This window comes from Brachyistius frenatus, unplaced genomic scaffold, assembly GCF_029030835.1.
Source record: "Brachyistius frenatus isolate BFR_SWC_R1_liver_20210118 unplaced genomic scaffold, ASM2903083v1 Contig_216, whole genome shotgun sequence".
NCBI lineage: Eukaryota > Metazoa > Chordata > Actinopteri > Embiotocidae > Brachyistius > Brachyistius frenatus.
The window spans coordinates 39,751-59,285 of record NW_027210815.1 but is presented as its reverse complement, the minus strand read 5'-3'; the positions used below and the strand labels follow the sequence as shown (position 1 = coordinate 59,285).

General features: G+C 47.2%; 1 protein-coding gene across 3 annotated transcripts in view; it reads left to right on the top strand.

The window, feature by feature from the left end:
* Positions 1 to 3,081: 3,081 nt before the first annotated feature.
* The window catches only part of abca1b (ATP-binding cassette, sub-family A (ABC1), member 1B), a 29,341-nt gene continuing 12,887 nt past the window's right edge, over positions 3,082 to 19,535 (top strand). For all 3 annotated transcript variants that reach the window (XR_011311876.1, XM_069719506.1, XM_069719505.1), the window contains exons 1-16: positions 3,082 to 3,131; positions 6,672 to 6,771; positions 8,415 to 8,508; positions 11,290 to 11,431; positions 11,538 to 11,656; positions 13,591 to 13,712; positions 14,140 to 14,343; positions 15,813 to 15,902; positions 16,985 to 17,222; positions 17,461 to 17,600; positions 17,675 to 17,791; positions 17,878 to 18,069; positions 18,182 to 18,387; positions 18,654 to 18,830; positions 18,906 to 19,128; positions 19,305 to 19,526. Coding sequence is in view for 2 of the 3 variants with exons in the window: in XM_069719506.1 (XP_069575607.1) it covers positions 6,706 to 6,771; positions 8,415 to 8,508; positions 11,290 to 11,431; positions 11,538 to 11,656; positions 13,591 to 13,712; positions 14,140 to 14,343; positions 15,813 to 15,902; positions 16,985 to 17,222; positions 17,461 to 17,600; positions 17,675 to 17,791; positions 17,878 to 18,069; positions 18,182 to 18,387; positions 18,654 to 18,830; positions 18,906 to 19,128; positions 19,305 to 19,526 (2,352 nt within the window). In the remaining variant the exon portion in view is untranslated. The remainder of the gene's footprint in view (positions 3,132 to 6,671; positions 6,772 to 8,414; positions 8,509 to 11,289; positions 11,432 to 11,537; positions 11,657 to 13,590; positions 13,713 to 14,139; positions 14,344 to 15,812; positions 15,903 to 16,984; positions 17,223 to 17,460; positions 17,601 to 17,674; positions 17,792 to 17,877; positions 18,070 to 18,181; positions 18,388 to 18,653; positions 18,831 to 18,905; positions 19,129 to 19,304; positions 19,527 to 19,535) is intronic.

Below are 19,535 nucleotides of genomic sequence, written 5' to 3'. Positions count from 1 at the left end.
TCTGAAAGATTAATACTCTGACAGGTTAGTACTCTGACAGGTTAGTTCTGACAAGTTAATACTCTGACAGGTTAGTACTCTTACAGGTTAGTACTCTGACAGGTTAGTTTTTTGACAGGTTAGTTCTCTGACAGGTTAATACTTTGACAGGTTAGTACTCTGACAGGTTAATTCTCCCACAGGTTAGTTCTCTGACAGGTTAGTACTCTGACAGGTTAGTTCTGACAAGTTGGTACTCTGACAGGTTGGTACCTTGACAGGTTAGTTCTCCCGCAGGTTAGTACTCTCACTGGTTAGTTCTCCGAAAGGTTAATACTCTGACAGTTTAGTACTCTGACAGGTTAGTACTCTGACAGGTTAGTTCTCTGACAGGTTGGTACTCTCACTGGTTAGTTCTCCGAAAGGTTAGTACTCTTATAGGTTAGTACTCTGACAGGTTACTTTTTTGACAGGTTAGTTCTCTGACAGGTTAATACTTTGACAGGTTAATACCCTGACAGGTTGGTACTCTGACAGGTTAGTACTCTGACAGGTTAGTTCTCCCACAGGTTAGTACTCTGACAGGTTAGTTCTCTGACAGGTTAGTACTCTAACAGGTTAATATTCTGACAGTCTAGTACTCTGACAGGTTAGTACTCTGACAGGTTGGTACTCTGACAGGTTAGTACTCCCACAGGTTGGTACTCTTACTGGTTGGTACTCTGACAGGTTAGTACACTGATAGGTTAGTTCTGACAGGATGGTACTCTTACAAGTTAATACTTTTACAGGTTAGTTATCTGACAGGTTAATACTTTGACAGGTTGGTACTCTGACAGGTTAGTTATCCCGCAGGTTAGTACTCTGACAGGTTAATACTCTGACAGGTTAGTACTCTGACAGGTTGGTACTCTTACAGGCTAGTACTCTGACAGGTTAGTTCTCCCACAGGTTAGTACTCTGACAGGTTAGTTCTCTGACAGGTTGTTTCTCTGACAGGTTAATACTCTGACAGGTTAGTTATCTGGCGGGTTAATACTTTGACAGGTTGGTACTCTGACAGGTTAATACTCTGACAGGTTAATACTCTGACAGGTTAGTTCTCCCACAGGTTAGTATTATCACTGGTTAGTTCTCTGACAGGTTAGTACTCTTACTGGTTAGTACTCTGACAGGTTAGTACACTGATAGGTTAGTTCTGACAGGTTGGTACTCTTTCAGGTTAATACATTTACAGGTTAGTTATCTGACAGGTTAATACTTTGACAGGTTGGTACTCTGACAGGTTAGTTATCCCGCAGGTTAGTACTCTGACAGGTTAATACTCTGACAGGTTAGTACTCTGACAGGTTAGTTCTCTGACAGGTTAATACTTTGACAGGTTAATACTCTGGCAGGTTAGTACTCTGACAGGTTGGTACTCTTACAGGTTAGTACTCTGACAGGTTAGTTCTCCCACAGGTTAATACTCTGACAGGTTAGTACTCTGACAGGTTGGTACTCTTACAGGCTAGTACTCTGACAGGTTAGTTCTCCCACAGGTTAGTACTCTGACAGGTTAGTTCTCTGACAGGTTGGTTCTCTGACAGGTTAATACTCTGACAGGTTAGTTATCTGGCGGGTTAATACTTTGACAGGTTGGTACTCTGACAGGTTAGTACTCTGACAGGTTAATACTCTGACAGGTTAGTACTCTGACAGGTTAGTTCTCCCACAGGTTAGTATTCTCACTGGTTAGTTCTCTGACAGGTTAGTACACTGATAGGTTAGTTCTGACAGGTTGGTACTCTTTCAGGTTAATACATTTACAGGTTAGTTATCTGACAGGTTAATACTTTGACAGGTTGGTACTCTGACAGGTTAGTTATCCCGCAGGTTAGTACTCTGACAGGTTAATACTCTGACAGGTTAGTACTCTGACAGGTTGGTACTCTTACAGGTTAGTACTCTGACAGGTTAGTTCTCCCACAGGTTAGTACTCTGACAGGTTTGTTCTCTGACAGGTTGGTACTCTGACAGGTTAATACTCTGACAGGTTAGTTATCTGATGGGTTAATACTTTGACAGGTTGGTACTCTGACAGGTTAGTACTCTGACAGGTTAATACTCTGACAGGTTGGTACTCTGACCGGTTAAAACGGTTTAATCTTCCTGCTTTTATTGTGAAACATCAGCAGGGTCGTCTTTTATTGTGAAACCCTGAACCCAGGTGTTCAGTGACCAACAGTAACCCCACCGTCTACAGCTGAGTCATTTTCCGCTCAGCATGACCGGATGTTTGGACGCAGTTTAGCCAGAATTCATCTTACAAAATAAAAGCTGAGAGTAAGAAAAGTTGGGAAGAAAATAATTTAATTTATAAACTGGAAACTTTCACCTCTTCAGTCACATTTTAACAGTTAGAAAACCTGTTTTTACAGAAAATCAAAAGATTGTTTCATGTTTTATACTCTTTATACTGTTTACATGTTCTTTACATGTTTACCTGTTGTTTACCTGTTGTTTACATGTTTACCTGGTGCTTACCGGTTGTTTACCTGTTCTTTACATGTTTACCTGGTGTTTACCTGTTGTTTACCTAGTGTTAACCTGTTGTTTACATGTTTATCTGTTGTTTACCTGTTGTTTACCTGGTGTTAACCTGTTGTTTACCTGCTGTGTACATGTTTAAGTGCTTTTTACCTGTTGTTTACCTACATTTTCACGTCAGTATATTAAAAACATCATCTGACTGTAAAGAGATTTTACTTTAATTTATTTAACAACTAACAGACTGACAATGTTCGTAACTAATATGATTTATTATCATGTTTAAGTTAGCTGTTAAATAAGAGTCAGTCAAAACTAGTGACGTGTTTATCATGTATATTTTACCATTTCATCCATCTCAATACTTTATTAAAATATATTTGATATGAAATCAGATTTCGTCTCTCGTCGTGTTTCCGTAAAGTTTGCAGTGAATCTGACGCCGGGCGGAAGTTAGTCCCATGATCTTATTTTGAAGCGCCTGAGCGGAAGTAGTGTGATCGATAACTGTATATTGACTCCGGTGAGTTTTGTCTCGCGGCTGCAGCTCTGAGAGGCAGATGCTGCTGAATGAAGGCAGAGGAGGATCACCGGCACCGGGACTGAGCACGACCCCCACACCGGTGAGTCCACCTCCTGGTTCTCCTCTCGGTTCTCCTCTGTGTTCTCCTGGTTCGTCTCCTGGTTCTCCTCCTGGTTCTCCTCCTGGTTCTCCTCCTGGTTCTCCGGGTTCCCCCCTGCTGCTACTGCGGCTCTTTAATCCGTTGTTACCTCGCTCTCGCAGGGGGGGCGGCGCGGCGCGCTCAGGGTTCTGGGGTTTGTTTTGGTTGTTAAAAGTTCTGCAAACTTCGTGGAACCTTCGGGAGAACCCGGAACACGAATTGTTCTGTGGTGAAACTGCGTGAAAAGTGCAGAAAGTGAATCCGGATCAGAAACAGTGTGAACGTGGTTTTATTTCGTTTCCTCGAGCTGCTGCTTCGCCAGGTCGGGTTTAAAGGCTCTGTTCGGCTTGGCTTGGCTTGGTTCGGTTCGAACCGAACTCTCAGCCTGAATCTTTAAATGTTTGCAGCACAAAATCTGAAAGTTAGAGTTCTCTGGTGAAGCTGCAGTTCTCCTGTCGGCCGCGGGGGGCGGCGTTGAATGTTCCGTAGTTTCACACATTCACACTGTGGAGTACTTTTACTGCAGTACAAATACACAGTACTGCTACTCGGAGTATTTCTGGTTCCACTCTTCAGAGTACGTGTTATTCTTTTACTGACAAGGTTGTGAACTCTCTTCCTGTCTGTGGAACGTTACATGACCTCAATGGTCCTGATAAACAGAACGTTTAATCTCAGAGAACTTCTTCTGTTTCTCTGAGTTCCACTGAGAGATGTGAAGTTCTACAGGACTCTGCAGAGATCTTGGAGAACCTAATGAATCATGGATGTGAATCTATAAATATAGAAAACATGAGAACATCGACATGAGACAGATCTTTACTGCATGGAGAACGTGAGGTCGTCATGGTTAGTCCGCAAGGATCCAGTTCTCCAGCGAAAGTTCTCAGAGTGAGTAAAGTCCTGCGGCTCTAACTCTGAAGAACCCCCACAGAACCATCAGAATGTACTCGGGGTTCTCATGTTCTATCTGATGTTCTAGATTAAAGATCCTGTTTCACTGCTGCAGATGTTGAAGGTGGTTCTATCTTTAAAAACGGTTCTGCACGTAATGAGTGATCCATCATGTTCTCCAAGATCTCTGTAGGTCTGCAGCATCCTGGGAAAACCTCGGAACAGTCGGTTCTCAGCTCGGTGACACGTTCTAGCATTCTACTCAACGTTCTACTGAACGTTATATTCAACGTTTTACTGAATGTTCTACTCAACGATCTACTCAACGTTCTGCTCAACATTCTACTCAACGATCTACTTAACGATTTACTCAGCATTCTAATCAATGCTCTACTCAACGTTTTACTGAATGTTCTACTCAACAATCTACTCAACATTCTGCTCAACATTCTACTCAACGATCTACTTAACGATTTACTCAACGTTCTGCTCAACGTTCTACTCAACGTTCGACTCAACTTTCTACTGAACGATCTACAGAATGTTTACTCAACATTCTACTGAACAATCTACACAACGTTGTACTCAACATTCTACTGAACGACCTACTGAACGTTGTACTCAACGTTCTACTGAACAATCTACTCAACGTTCTACTCAACGTTCTACTGAACAATCTACACAACGTTGTACTCAATGTTCTACTGAACGATCTACTGAACGATCTACTGAACGTTCTACTCAACGTTCTGCTCAACATTCTACTCAACGTTCAACTCAACGTTCTACTGAACGATCTACAGAACCGTTCTACTGAACAATCTACAGAACGTTTACTCAACGTTCTACTGAACGATCTACTGAACGTTCTACTGAACATTCTACTCAACGTTCTGCTCAACATTTTACTCAGCGATCTACTGAACAATCTACACAACATGGTACTCAACGTTCTACTGAACAATTTACTCAGCGTTCTGCTGAACGATCTACTCAACGTTCTACTGAACTTCTACTCAACGTTCCACTGAACAATCTACACAACGTTGTACTCAACGTTCTACTGAACGATCTACTTAACGTTGTACTCAACGTTCTACTGAACGAACTACTCAACTTTCTACTGAACGATCTACAGAACGTTTACTCAATGTTCTACTAAACGATCTTCTGAACGATTTACTCAACGATCTACTCAAAGTTTGACTCAACGTTCTACCGAACTTTCTCCTCAACGTTCTGCTGAATGATCTACTGAACATTTTACTGAACGTTCTTCTGAACGTTATATTCAACGTTTTACTGAATATTATACTGAACGTTGTACTCAACATTCTACTCAATGATCTCCTGAACGATTTACTCAACGTTCTACTCAACGTTCTACTCAACGATCTACTGAACAATCTACTCAATGTTCTACTCAACTTTCTACTGAACGATTTACTCAGCGTTCTACTCAACTTTCTACTCAATGTTCTACTGAACGATCTCCTCAACATTCTACTCAAAGTTCTAGTGAACGATTTACTGAACGTTCTATTCAATGTTCTACTTAACAATCTACTCAGCGTTCTACTGAACAATCTACTCAGCATTCTGCTCAACATTCTGCTCAATGTTCTACTCAACGTTCTGCTCAACGATCTACTCAACGTTCTCCTGAACGATTTACTCAACGTTCTGCTTAACGTTCTACTCAACAATCTAGTCAACGTTCTACTGAATGATTTACTCAGCGTTGGACCTGTCCCAGCGTTGGACCAGGACCGGGACCAGGATCATGATCAGGACCAGGACCAGGACCTGTCCCAGGACCAGGACCAGGATCAGACCAGGCCAGGCCAGGCCAGGCAGGGCCAGGGCTAGGGCCCCTACCCGACCTGACCCGACCAGGACCAGGATCAAGATCAGACCTGCATCAAGATCAGATCAGGATCAGACCTGGACCCGGACTGAGGTGGAGTCACAATACTGTGCTCTGTTCTCATTGGTCAGTCCTGGTCCCTGTGACCACACGATCAGCCAATCGTACTTTGTGACCTCAGACTGTGAAGGTGCAGAAACCAAACACACCCTGAGCTTTATAGAGGTGATAAATGATGTTTATGATATCATCGCTGCAGCAGCGACACGTGTTGGACGGAACGGATGAAGATCAGAGGAGAAAGACTCTCATCACACGTTAATTATAGAAATACATACATCTCATTATAATGAGAGAAGTTGATGCTTTTTGAATGGAGTCTGGTGCAGTCTGCTGCTTGTGGGGCTCAGTGATACTACACTGTTTAACATGTTAATGTATCTTGAAGTTTAAATATTATATATTATCAACAGTGTGTGTGTGTGTGTGTGTGTGTGTGTGTGTGTGTGTGTGTGTGTGTGTGTGTGTGTGTGTGTTTAAGCTGCTGACTGGTGCAGCTGATAACTGAGTGTGATCAGCAGCTTCAGTATCAGTCTAATATCTGTTGTGACCTTTGACCCCAACACCTTTGAGCTGACTGAACTGAACCTCCCATCTGTGTGTGTGTGTGTGTGTGTGTGTGTGTGTGTGTGTGTGTGTGTGTGTGTGTGTGTGTGTGTGTGTGTGTGTGTTTAACTCAGAGCAAGCACAGCTGACGATCACTCAGCAGCAGACATGTCGGTGTTCACGCAGCTCCATCTGCTGCTGTGGAAGAACTTCACCTACAGACGACGGCAGACGGTCAGTAATCATCAATACACTCATCAGTACACTCATCAATACGTCTGATCAGTTTTTAAATGTTGGACTGAAGGAACCTGAACAGCAGCCTTTATTTTGGAGAGTCTCTTTTTCCTATGAGTGATCAATCAGATTTCTTATTGATCGGAGTCGTCTGAGCTCTGAGGAGTCGGTGCACTGTTCCTTTAAATCTCTTGCATGTTCAGTATTGATCAGCTCTTTTAATTTGAAGGCAGAAGGTTTCATGCCTGACATCCTGTTGATCAGTCGATCAGACACTGATCGATCATCAGAGACACACGGACACGTTTCTGCTCATCAATCGATGACTCATCATCAATTATGAATAACTTCTAATAATAAAGAGAAACTGCTTCCTGCTGCACTCAACTGGCCAATCAGGACACACACACACACACACACACACACACACACACACACACACACACACACACACACACACACACACACACACACACACACAGCTGATGGCTTCATCCTGCTGACTCTGCATATTTTTATTTGTGTGTGCACTTAATGGTTTCCTGTCTCCTGACTCTGACTCTGTGTCGAGGTGTGTGTTTCTGTGTATGTGTACACCGTGTTATAAAACATTATTGACGTTCTTTAAAATATAAATAAAGAACGATTGTGATGATTTTTAAATCTTATAAACTCATATTTAATAAAAACAAACCAAAGACAACATTTCAAATCAGGAACTGAGGAGACCAGTTTCTGGAGTTTTGAAAGTGAAATGTGGTCTCATTCTTGCCTGATAGAGGATTTCAGCTGCTCAACAGTTCAGGGTCTCCTTTGTTGTATTGTTCATGTCCTGATGCTTCAGCTGTTTTCAATGATTGACAGGTCTGGACTGCAGGAGGCCAGTTTATCAGCGGACTCTTCTACTAGAGAACCATGCTGTTGGAATACGTGCAGAATGTGGTTGGACGTTGTTCTGCTGAAATAAACAAGACCTTCCCTGAAAGAGACGTTGTCTGGATGGCAGCATATGTTGCTCCAAAACCTGAATATATCATTCAGCATTAATGCTTCCTTCCAGATGTTCAAGCTACCCATGCCATGTGCACTAATGCATCCCTGTACCATCACAGATGCTGGCTTTAGAACTGAGCTGATAACAAGCTGGATGGTCCCTCTCCTCTTTAACCTGGAGGATGCAGCGTCCATGATTTCCAAACAGAATCTCAGATTGTGATCCATCAGACCTCAGGACAGTTGTCCACTTCACCTCAGTCCATCTTCAATGATCTCGGTCCAGAGAAGGCGGCGGTGTTTCTGGATCATGTTTCTATCTGGTTTCTTCTTTGGAGAGTTTTAACATCATTTGTGGACGCAGCGATGAACTGTGTTCACAGACGATGGTTTTCACAAGTGTTCCTGAGCCCATGCAGTGATTTCCACTCCAGAATAGTGTGTTTTTAATACAGTGCTGCCTGAGGGCCCGAAGATCACCACCATCCAATATTGGTTTCCAGCCTTGTCCCTTGTGTTCAGAGATTTGTGTGTGTGTGTGTGTGTGTGTGTGTGTGTGTGTGTGTGTGTGTGTGTGTGTGTGTGTGTGTGTGTGTGTGTGTGTGTGTGTGTGTGTGTGTGTGTGTGTGTGTGTGTGTGTGTTTCAGCTCCAGCTGCTGGCAGAGATCCTCTGGCCGCTCTTCATCTTCTTCATCCTCATCGCCGTGCGGCTCAACTATCCTCCATACGAACAGCATGAGTGTGAGTTTGTTTACTTGTTTGTTTACCTGTTTATTTACATGGTGTTCATTTGCATAAAGAGTGGGAAAATGAGACATGATGATGTCAGTCTGACATCAGAGCACTCCCTGAGGAGGTGTCCCAGTGCATGCTGGGAGTTTGTGGTGCTCCTTGTTTTCTGATTGAGTCCTGATTATTGGAAGTTATTGATCAGTGATTGAATCTGATTGGTTCCTGATTATTGGAAGCTATTGATCAGTGATTGGCTGCAGGAGAGGTGCAGGACTGTTTCCTGCTGCAGGATTTCAAATTAAAGGTGCTGAATGAAGCTCCTCGTGCTGTTTATGGTTCTTTATCTGTCGCTATCACACATGCTGAAGGTCACTGAGCTGCGCTCAGGATCAGTAAATCCTGACAGGATTACGTAACCTTTCTTCTTTGTCAGCTCTCATCTGTTAATCTTTATTGATCAGCTCATCAATACTTTGATTGATATGCGACGTCTTCACCTGCTTCCACAGAGCTGCAGAGACTGAAACATGTTTCAGACAGCATAAAAACTGTATTTACACACGTTACAGAGTGTTTTATAGATCAGAAGGAAAATAATAATCAGTCTGATCAATAAACAGACATGTGGATCAATTTGTTAGGGTTCAGGCTGTCTTCAGGCTGTTTTCTGGTTCTGATGGTGTTCCAGAGTATGTGGCCTGTCGCTGGTTCTGGTTCTGGTGGTTCCCCTGCAGGAAGCTCCTCTTCCTCTTCCTCTGAAAGCAGAAGTCTCTGCTCTCGCTTCTGAATATTTCGGCCGTGACTCTGCTGATCCGACGTGTTGAAACTCGTCTGCAGAACGTTCCTGAGAATTGGAGCTCAGATTATCTCCCTGAGAACCGACAGCTCTGAACTTGTTCTGGTCCAACAAAGGCAGAACCGACGTCACGGGTCAACTTTGTGGAACCGAAACTGGAACATTAAAGGTTCAGTTCAACAGGATGAAGTTTGAACGTCCTCCTGAACGTCCACCTGAACGTCCACCAGAACGTCCTCCTGACCGTCCACCTGAACGTCTACCGGAACGTCCACCAGAACGTCCACCAGAACGTCCTCCTGACCGTCCTCCTGAACGTCCACCTGAACGTCCACCTGACCGTCCACCTGAACGTCTACCGGAACGTCCATTTGATTTAACAAGAGATCATATTTCTCCAGTTTTAGCTTCTCTTCACTGGCTTCCTGTTAAATCAAGAATAGAATTTAAAATTCTCTTGCTGACTTACAAAGCTCTACATGACCAGGCTCCATCATATCTTGGAGATCTTATAGAACCATATAATCCTAGCAGAGCACTTCTCTCTCAGTACGCTGGTCTACTTGTGGTTCCTAGAGTTTCCAGAAGTAGAATGGGAGGCGGAGCTTCGGTTTTCAGGCTCCTCCCCTGTGGAACCAGCTCCCAGTTTGTGTTCGAGGGGCAGAAACCCTCTCTAGCTTTAAGATTAGACTCAAAACGTTCCTTTTTGATAAAGCCTATAGTTAGGGCTGGCTCAGGTAGACCTGAACCAACCCTTAGTTATGCTGTTATAGGCCGAGGCTGCTGGGGGACCTCGTTACATGCTGAGCTTCTTTTCTTTCCTCCTACTCTTTAACTGACTCATACCTCACCATCTTCTTCTCTCCCATAGTTTCTTCTTATTATCTGTTGTCTCCATTCAGTTCCTTCACTCGTGTAGTTTCTGTTCTTTCTTTTCCAGATGTCCCGTCATGGAGCTGCATGTCTCTGCTCTGTGATTGTCGTCTCCACCAACAGTTCTTCTCTTCTATCTCTATGCTGTCCTTTTCTCTCTCTGCTCTCCTCTCACCCCAACCGGTCGAGGCAGATGCTCCGCCCACCTCTGATCCTGGTTCTGTTAACAGATGCTCCACCCACCTCTGAGTCTGGTTCTGTTAACAGATGTTCTCCACCTCTGATCCTGGTTCTGTCGGAGGTTTCTTCCTGTTAAAGGGAGTTTTTCTTCCCCCTGTTGGAGGTTTTTCTCCCTTAAAGAGGAGTTTTTTCCTCCTAGTTTATGTGGGAATTGTTGAATTGTTGGTTTCTCTATATAATATTGTAACGTCTTGCTGTAAAGACTTTAATGTGTTAACTGCCATGAAATAACCTGTGTTGTGATTTGGCGCTATATAAATAAAGTTGAATTTAACGTCCTCCTGAACATCCTTCTGAACGTCCGCCTGAACGTCCTCCTGAGCGTTCTCCTGAACGTCCGCCTGAATGTCCACCTGAATGTCCTCCTGAATGTGGGACAGGACCCTAACCTGTCCAGGTCTGTGCAGCTGTCGCTATCTCTTATCTAATCAGAGTTGTGATTAGGAGAACCGTTGGAGTCCTAAAGGTTCTCTGATAGCAGCGTCTCCCTTCTTACGGGGTTAAAGGTCGCAGCTCTGTGGCTCTGCAGGTGATAAACCAATCACAGCTATCTAGCTGTTCAGGTGGACATGTGGAGACTTTGTTCCAATGCAGCAGGTAGATAAAGATGGGACATCTTCAGATAACATGTCAGGCTGCTGTAGGAGGACATGTGTTCTCCAGAGAACGTCACGCAGATGATGGACAGATGATGGACAGATGGCGGACAGATGGCAGACGGATGGTGGACGGATGGCAGACGGATGGCGGACAGATGGTGGAGAGATTCAAAAACTCCATCTCATGAGTCTTTGCAGCAGACGTGCATTCCTAAAACAAAGAATGATACTTTTACTTTGGTAGGTGTTTTTCTGACTTCCTGTTTGTCTTCCTGTGTGCAGGTCATTTCCCCAACAAGGCGATGCCATCAGCCGGCACGTTGCCATGGATACAGGGGATTCTCTGCAATGCCAACAACCCATGTTTCAGACACCCGACGCCAGGCGAGTCTCCGGGCGTCGTCGGCAATTTTAACGACTCCATGTGAGTCCAAACGCTCTTATTCTGAAAAACAGTTTTACTCTTTATCAGTGTGGTGCATGCTTCTGATTTCAGAAGTGCCGTGTTTGTTTGTTTGTTTGTTTTGCAGAATTTCCCGCCTTTTTTCAGACGCCAAGAAGATTCTGCTGTACAGTCAGAATGACAAGAACCTGGAGGGCTTCAAGGAGCTGGATCGGGCACTGAAGGGGCTGCAGGCCAGCCGCTCAGGTACCACGCGTCATGTGACCTATTTCAGATCAGCTGACCGACGCCACAGGAAAATCTTTAAAACCAGGCTGTAGAGAGAGGCAAGACCTCCTGCCTGATCAGGTCTAGGATCAGGTCTGGATCAAGTCTGGATCAAGTCTGGATCAAGTCTGGATCAGGTCTGGATCAGGTCTAGGATCAGGGCTAGGATCAGGTCTCTGCAGGTTTACAGGCTCATTGAATAAAAATAATTTCCCTCCTTTGTATTTCTCTGTGGGGGCGTTTGTTTTCTCTACCAATGAGATCCTCCGGTCAGGTGAGTTGAGGGGGGTGGCAGACAGGCTGCGGCACGTTTACCTGTTTCAGGTGGTTTCAGCTGGTCAGGACTCCATGGATCCATCAGAGACTGAGCGGAACCAAAACCAGGATCCATCAGAGTCTGAGCGGAACCAGAACCAGGATCCATCAGAGTCCAGAACCAGAACCAGGATCCATCACAGTCCAGAACCAGAACCAAGATCCATCAGAGTCCAGGACCAGACCCAGAACCCCAGGGTCCATCAGAGTCCAGGACCAGAACCAGAACCAGGATCCATCAGACTCTGAGCAGAACCAGAACCAGTTTGTCTGCAACAGAAAACAAAGTCTCCCTCTGACTGTTAGTGTATGTGTGGTGGAGGGAGGGGGCGGGGGTCATCAGGGGAATGTGATTGGTTGCCCCGTGGCCCCGCCCCTGCGGGTGGCGGTCAGCGTGTGCTCTGTCGTCCTGTCACGTTGAGTTTTCTTCCTGCCGGCTCGGCGGCGACATGCTGAGAGTCACCGAGTTCAGAGTCGCTGCAGCTGAACAAACGGAGAGTCTGAGGAGTCCTGGTCCTAGTTCTAGTCCTGGTCCTAGTCCAGATCCTAGTCCTGGTCCTAGTCCTGGTCCTAGTTCTAGTCCTAGTACTAGTCCCGGTCCTGGTACTAGTCCTGGTCCTGGTCCTAGTCCTGGTCCAGGTCCTGGTCTAGGTCCTAGTCCTGGTCCTGCTCCTGGTCCTAGTCCTAGTCTTGCTCCTAGTCCTAGTTCTAGTCCTAGTCCTAGTCCTCGTCCTGGTTCTGGTTCTGGTCCAGATCCTGGTCCAAGTCCTGGTCACTGCAGTTATCAAGTCAGATAAAATCACAGCTGAACGGATGCTGCTCTAAAAGTTTTTACTTTTTTTAGTAAAGTAAATATTCAACCACCTGTGTGAGGAAGCGTGTAAAAGGCGTGTAGATTCCGTGTTGAAGGCGTGTAGAGTCTGTGTAGAAGGCGTGTAGATGACATGTAGATTCCGTGTAGAATCTCTCTGTCTACCTCCTGATTGGATCAGACGTGTCTCTGTTGGAAGCTGCTGCTTATTTGACCAATCACATCACAGAGAGCTGCTGATGTCAGACAGCTGGACCTGTTCTCTGACCCCGAAATAAGGCTCTCAGTCTGTCTCCACCAGGTCTCCCTGCAGACAAACGGGGGGGGGGGGGAGAAGGGGGAGAATGAGGAAGACGGAGGAGGAGGGGGAGAAGGAGGAGGAGGAAGACGGAGGAGGAGGAGGAAGACGATGGAGGCAGGGGAAGAGGAGGAAGATGGAGGAGGGGGAGGAGAAGGAGAAGGAGGCGGAGGAAGATGGAGGAGGGGGAGAACGGGGAGGAGGAGGAAGACGGAGGAGGAGGAGGAAGATGGAGGAGGAGGAGGAAGAAGATGGAGGAGGGGTAGAAGGAAGATGGAGGTGGAGGAAGACGGAGGAGGAAGAAGATGGAGGCAGGGGAAGAGGAGGAGGAAGGAGGGGGAGAATGAGGAAGACGGAGGAGGAGGGGGAGAAGGAAGATGGAGGCAGGGGAAGAGGAGGAAGATGGAGGAGGAGTAGGAGGAGGAAGATAGAGGAGGAGGTGTCAGGTTTCTCTCAGCGTCTCCATTTGTCTTCTTTTTTCTCCCACAGGCTTCAAGTTAAAACACTTCCTGCGAGACAAAGAGAGTTTGTCGACGTTCCTGCAGAAGAACGCGTCGCTGGATGAACACAGCGTGGAACAGATCCGAGAGGCCGACGTCCACCTGGGGCAGGTGAGTTCGGCACATGCTCAGTGTGAGCAGGAAGTTCATCAAGAGACAGAATGGAGAAGGGATGGACAGGAGGAACATCTCCGACCTTTATTTTTCTGATGTTCAGTAACATTTATTCACATCGCTGAGCTCCACCCAAATAGCTGAGTCAGCTTCTTTATTTAAACACAACTGATACTCAACACGCATAATAAAGTCAGAACATGTGAGTTCCAAGTAAGAAATACAGCAGAATTTATAATAAAAATCATATATTTAATATGATTCAAGTTTAACTGTGGAGGCTCCAGACATCACAGCTTTTATTTTGAAGCCTTTGGCAGAATATAAAAGACCATCACCACAACAGGAAGTGGTTCAAAGAAGAAAACTTTACAGGAATGTGAATTGTCCTCCTGCTGACTGGAGACGTGGTCTCTGGTTCCAGGTGCTCCTCCGAGGGTTCGGCGTCCACCTCCGGGACATGTGTCCCAGGAAGGACGGCACGCAGAGTCTGGAGGACTTCGTCACCATCTCAGACCAACAGGTGTCCATGCTGGTACAGGAAATCATCTGTCAGGCCCCGCCCATCTGGTTGAACCACGCTGAGGAGCACTTCCTGAACAACCTGGACTTCCTCAAACCGATCCAGGTAAGAACCTCGCAGACCGGACTTTATTTGTGCGGTAAACATGTATATTTTGTAAACATGTTTATTTATGCTGTAAACATGTTTATTTGTGCCGTAAACATGTTTATTTGTGCCGTAAACATGTTTATTTGTGCTGTAAACATGTATATTTGTGCTGTAAACATGTATATTTTGTAAACGTGTTTATTTATGCCGCAAACATGTTTATTTGTACTGTAAACATGTTTATTTGTCTGTAGTGGAAATTTGAGGTTTCAGCTTCCTGTTTCAGCTCCTCAGATCTGATTTCTTTGTTGATGATGAAGGTCGAGCTGCTATGAACTCTGGGAATGAGTCAAAACACTCCCAAACAGAGTAATGTTCACAGCGGGTTTGGACTTCCTGTAGGTTTGTGATGTCACAGACTCACAGCGATGTCACATGTCCCTCAGCGCCGTCCGACCTTTTTATGAAGAAGAAAACAGAGTGGTCGTTCTGCTGCTACAAGACCTCAGTAACCCTGGGATTGGTCACTCAGAAACGAGCCAGCCAATCAGAGGAGAGCATTGCTGATGTCACTGAGCCTTAAAGGAACAGACACACACAGAGCTAAAGAACCTGACTGATGATTTTCAAACTACTAAAATATCTTCTGGGGAAGGTGAGCAGAACAAAGGCACTGCACCCTGAGTTCTGTCTGCAGGTTTCAGCCCAGTGACGCACAGTTTCTCCTCTCAGATGACTATGAGGCGTGTTGGCGTGTCTTTAGCGTGTAGTGTGTGGGAGGAGGCGTGTCCCGGCCTGCCCCGCTCCTTACAGTCTCAGTTTCCGTAGCCTGGAGACACTTTAAAGGCTTTGAAGCTTCCAGCTGCAGCTCAGAGACGCCTCGCCTGCTTTTGTCTCCGAAATCTACGAGCTGCCGGCAGAGACGGACACCGTCTCCACAGAGACGCCCGGGGACGTCCTGCAGCCTGTCCTCAGAGAAACCCGCAATCATCTTTTAATGTGAAAAGACGTCAGAGGACACCTCTGACGTCTTTTCACATTAAAAGCCAGAGTCTGTTTAAAAAGGCTGAATGTTTTATACGATCATTAAAATCACCTCGGTTTTTTTTATTATTTAAAATCTGTTTGTTTGCATATTTATTATTTAAAATGTTTGATTTTGTTTTTATCATTTAAAATGTGTATTTAAAATTTTGTTTGTTGCTTGTTTGTTTTTGTTATTTTTGAGTATTAAACTGTATAAAGTTCAGGTGTGAAGGAAGCTGCAGAAGCTCAGTTTACCTGAACAGAACACAGAGAACAGCGCCCCCTGCCTTCAGCTCAAACACCTGCAGCTGTTTGTTCTTTCATCAGACAGAAAAATTTAAATCACAAACTTCAAGACTTTTAATGTTAAAGACTTTTCATTGTTTTTATTTGATGAGAAACTGAGTTCACTTCTTTAAAAAAAACTCTGAACTGAATTATGTCTCTGTGTCTCTCAGAGGGACGTCAGGTCTGACCCCGAGGCGGTCCAACAGGTCGCCAAGGCAACCAACAACCTGTTGGACAGTCTGGGTTCCCTGGCAGTGGAGGTGAGATCACACCTGATCAGGGACGTCCAACACGGAGACATGGGGCGTGTTAGGGACAGACGTGTCTCCAGGGGCAGCAGGTTCACTTGGCAGCTCCCAGCGTCCCTTTGTGTCCACATGAAAGCTGAAGAGACAGACGAGCTCCAGCTGAACAAAGACTCGAATGTCTCAGCAGGTTTTCAGTCCACAGCATCTCAGGGGGACAAAACACGAGACGAACTAACAAACACACAGCGTCCGTCCCTGTCCCGCTGAGATGCTCCAGACAGCACGGGGTGGACGGAGATTTCAGCTGCTGGAGGACGCAGGGACGCTGCAGTGGACACCGGTAACCCAGACATAGCTCTGCAGAGGACAGGAGACGGACAGAAGACAGAGAGGGGACGGACAGGGGATGTACAGGGGACAGACAGAGGGCGGAGAGAGGACTGACAGAGGACAGAGAGGGGGTGGACAGAGGACTGACGGGACGGACAAAGGACAGAGAGGATGGACTGGGGACGGACAGAGGATCGGAGTCTCCGTCTGGTGTTTGATAATCAGAGTAAAGTTCAGTAACAGATGTTGTTTTACGCCGAGGAGACACACACACACACACACACACTCACACTACACACACACACACACACACACACACACACGTTTCCACTTCAGCCCTGTGTGTGTGTGTGTGTGTGTGTGTGTGTGTGTGTGTGTGTGTGTGTGTGTGTGTGTGTGTGTGTGTGTGTGTGTGTGTGTGTGTGTGTGTGTGTGTGTCAGGAACAGGAAGTGTGTCATCATGAAGTAAAAACACATTCATCCTTTCAACCACAGTTTTGGTTTCTGTGTTTTATTTTGAAACCCCTGTGAAAGAGGAAGTGGTCGTTTTGACTTCATGTGTCCCACAGGTTGCCATGGTAATACAGCAGGAAAAAGGGGCGGAGCTTGAGCTGCAACAAAGATGACCGGGGACACACTGAGGACATACTGGTGACGGTCCTGTGTGTTAAGTGAAGGACATATCCCCGTTGCATCCTCTCTGACCCGTCTCTTGTCTCCCGTCTCTTGTCTCTTGTCTCTTGTCTCTCATCTCCGTCCTCCAGCTGGCCAGCATGAAGAGCTGGATCGACCTGCGTAATGAGATCGTTTTCCTGACGCACAACGCCACGTCGTCCCCCAGTGCCATGTACCAGGCGGTGTCCCGCATCGTGTGTGGACATCCGGAGGGCGGCGGCCTGCAGATCAAGTCCCTCAACTGGTACGAGGACAGCAACTACAAGGCTCTGTTTGGAAACCACAACAGCAGCGAGGACGAGGCCGCACTCTACGACAACTCCTCCAGTGAGTCCTCTGTCCTCCGTCCTCGTCCTCTGTCCTTTGTCCTCGTCTTCCGTCCTCCATCCTCGTCCTCTGTGTGTACTGTGTGTATTTACGTTGTGTACTGTGTGTATTAATATTGTGTACTGCGTGTATTAACATTGTGTACTGTGTGTATTAACGTTGTGTACTGTGTGTATTAATGTTGTGTACTGTGTGTACTGTGTGTATTAACGTTGTGTACTGTGTGTACTGTGTGTAGCTCCGTACTGTAACAGCCTGGTGAGAGACATGGACTCCAACCCGATGTCCAGGATGATCTGGACGGCGCTGAAGCCTCTTCTGATGGGGAAGATCCTGTACACCCCCCACACCCCCGCCACGCAGAGGGTCATCCACGAGGTACCGCATGACTTCCCGTCTCCCGTCTCCCGTCTCCCGTCTCCCGTCTCACAGTGTCTCCGTGCTGTGTTCAGGTGAACCGGACCTTCCAGGAGCTCGGTGTGTTCAGGGACCTGGGTGGCATGTGGGAGGAGATGAGACCCAAAGTGTGGAGCTTCATGGAGAGCAGCGAGCAGATGGACCTGCTCCGGGTACGCAGGCTCCACCCACCGCCTCACCTGTCCCACCTCCTTGTCTTTGTTCTGAGATAGTAGCTCCTCCCCCTTTCTGTTCTCAGACGCTGCTGAAGAACAACGTCACCGCCGGCTTCTTCCACACACAGCTGGCCGACACCGACTGGACCGTCGCTGACGTCTCCGACTTCCTGTCCAAGCGGGTGGAGGACCGGCAGCTGGGCGGCGCCCTCACCTGGAGGGAGGTGTTCAATGAGACCGACCAGGCCATCGTGAGCATCTCCCGCTTCATGGAGGTCAGAGGTTGCCGGCAACCCTAACGGTGATGTCATCAGTGGTTATCACATGACCTGACTGTGTGTGTGTGTGTGTGTGTGTGTGTGTGTGTGTGTGTGCGCGCGCGCGCAGTGTGTGAACCTGGATAAACTGGAGCCGGTCTCCAGCGAGGAGGGTCTCATCAACCAGTCCATGCTGCTGCTGGAGGACAGGAAGTTCTGGGCCGGCATCGTGTTCCCCGACATCGCGCCCAATGCCACAGAGCTGCCGCCGCAACTCAGCTACAAGATCCGGATGGACATCGACAACGTGGAGCGAACCAACAAGATCAAAGACGCGTGAGGACACACACACACACACACACACACACTCACTCTTTGAGACACTTCGAGACAGCATGTTGACTAGTGAGCTTCAGCGGTGCTGCTTGGCCAGTTTGGTTACCCTGAGGTCAGGGGTCATGAAGTGTTATTGGCTGACTTTATGATGAATGAGAACAGGTTTTTGTTTTTGCTACATTGTGAGGACCGAGACCTGATTCTCAGACTCTGCCTTCAGCAGCTCTTCGTCACACCTGTCCTCTGTCCCTGCTCCTCCCTCTCAGGTACTGGGACCCGGGTCCTCGCGCCGACCCGTTCGAGGACATGCGGTACATGTGGGGCGGGTTCTCGTACCTGCAGGACGTCATCGAGCAGGGCATCATCCGGGCTATGACGGGCACCAAGGAGAAGACAGGCGTGTACATCCAGCAGATGCCGTACCCGTGCTACGTCGACGACATGTGAGTGTATTTCTGGCGCTGGCGTGGCCTCGTCCTAGCCCCACCCCCTTGTAACCTCCCCACCGTCTGCCGCAGCTTCCTGCGGGTGATGAGCCGCTCCATGCCGCTCTTCATGACGCTGGCCTGGATGTACTCGGTGGCCATCATCCTGAAGAGCGTGGTGTATGAGAAGGAGGCGAGGCTGAAGGAGACCATGAGGATCATGGGGCTGGACAACGGCATCCTGTGGTTCAGCTGGTTCCTCAGCAGCCTGGTTCCTCTGCTGATCAGCGCCGGGCTGCTTGTTCTGCTGCTCAAGGTGACGACCGGACCCGACACTCATCCAGAACCTGATTTTTACTCTGAGATTAGAGAATGAAACATGACGGGAGGCCGGTCTCACCTGAACTGATCAGAACCCGTCCGTCAGGCGTCTGGTCCCTCCGACTGTTTGTGTTCAGTTCCCGGTTGTTGAACCGGTCGTGTCCCCTACAGACGGGGAACCTGCTGCCGTACAGCGACCCTGGCGTGGTCTTCCTCTTCCTGGGGTCCTTCGCCGTGGTGACCATCATGCAGTGTTTCCTCATCAGCACGGCGTTCGCCCGCGCCAACCTGGCGGCCGCCTGCGGGGGGATCATCTACTTCACCCTCTACCTGCCCTACGTGCTCTGCGTCGCCTGGCAGGACTACATCGGCTTCGGAGCCAAAGTTTTTGCGGTGAGTCCC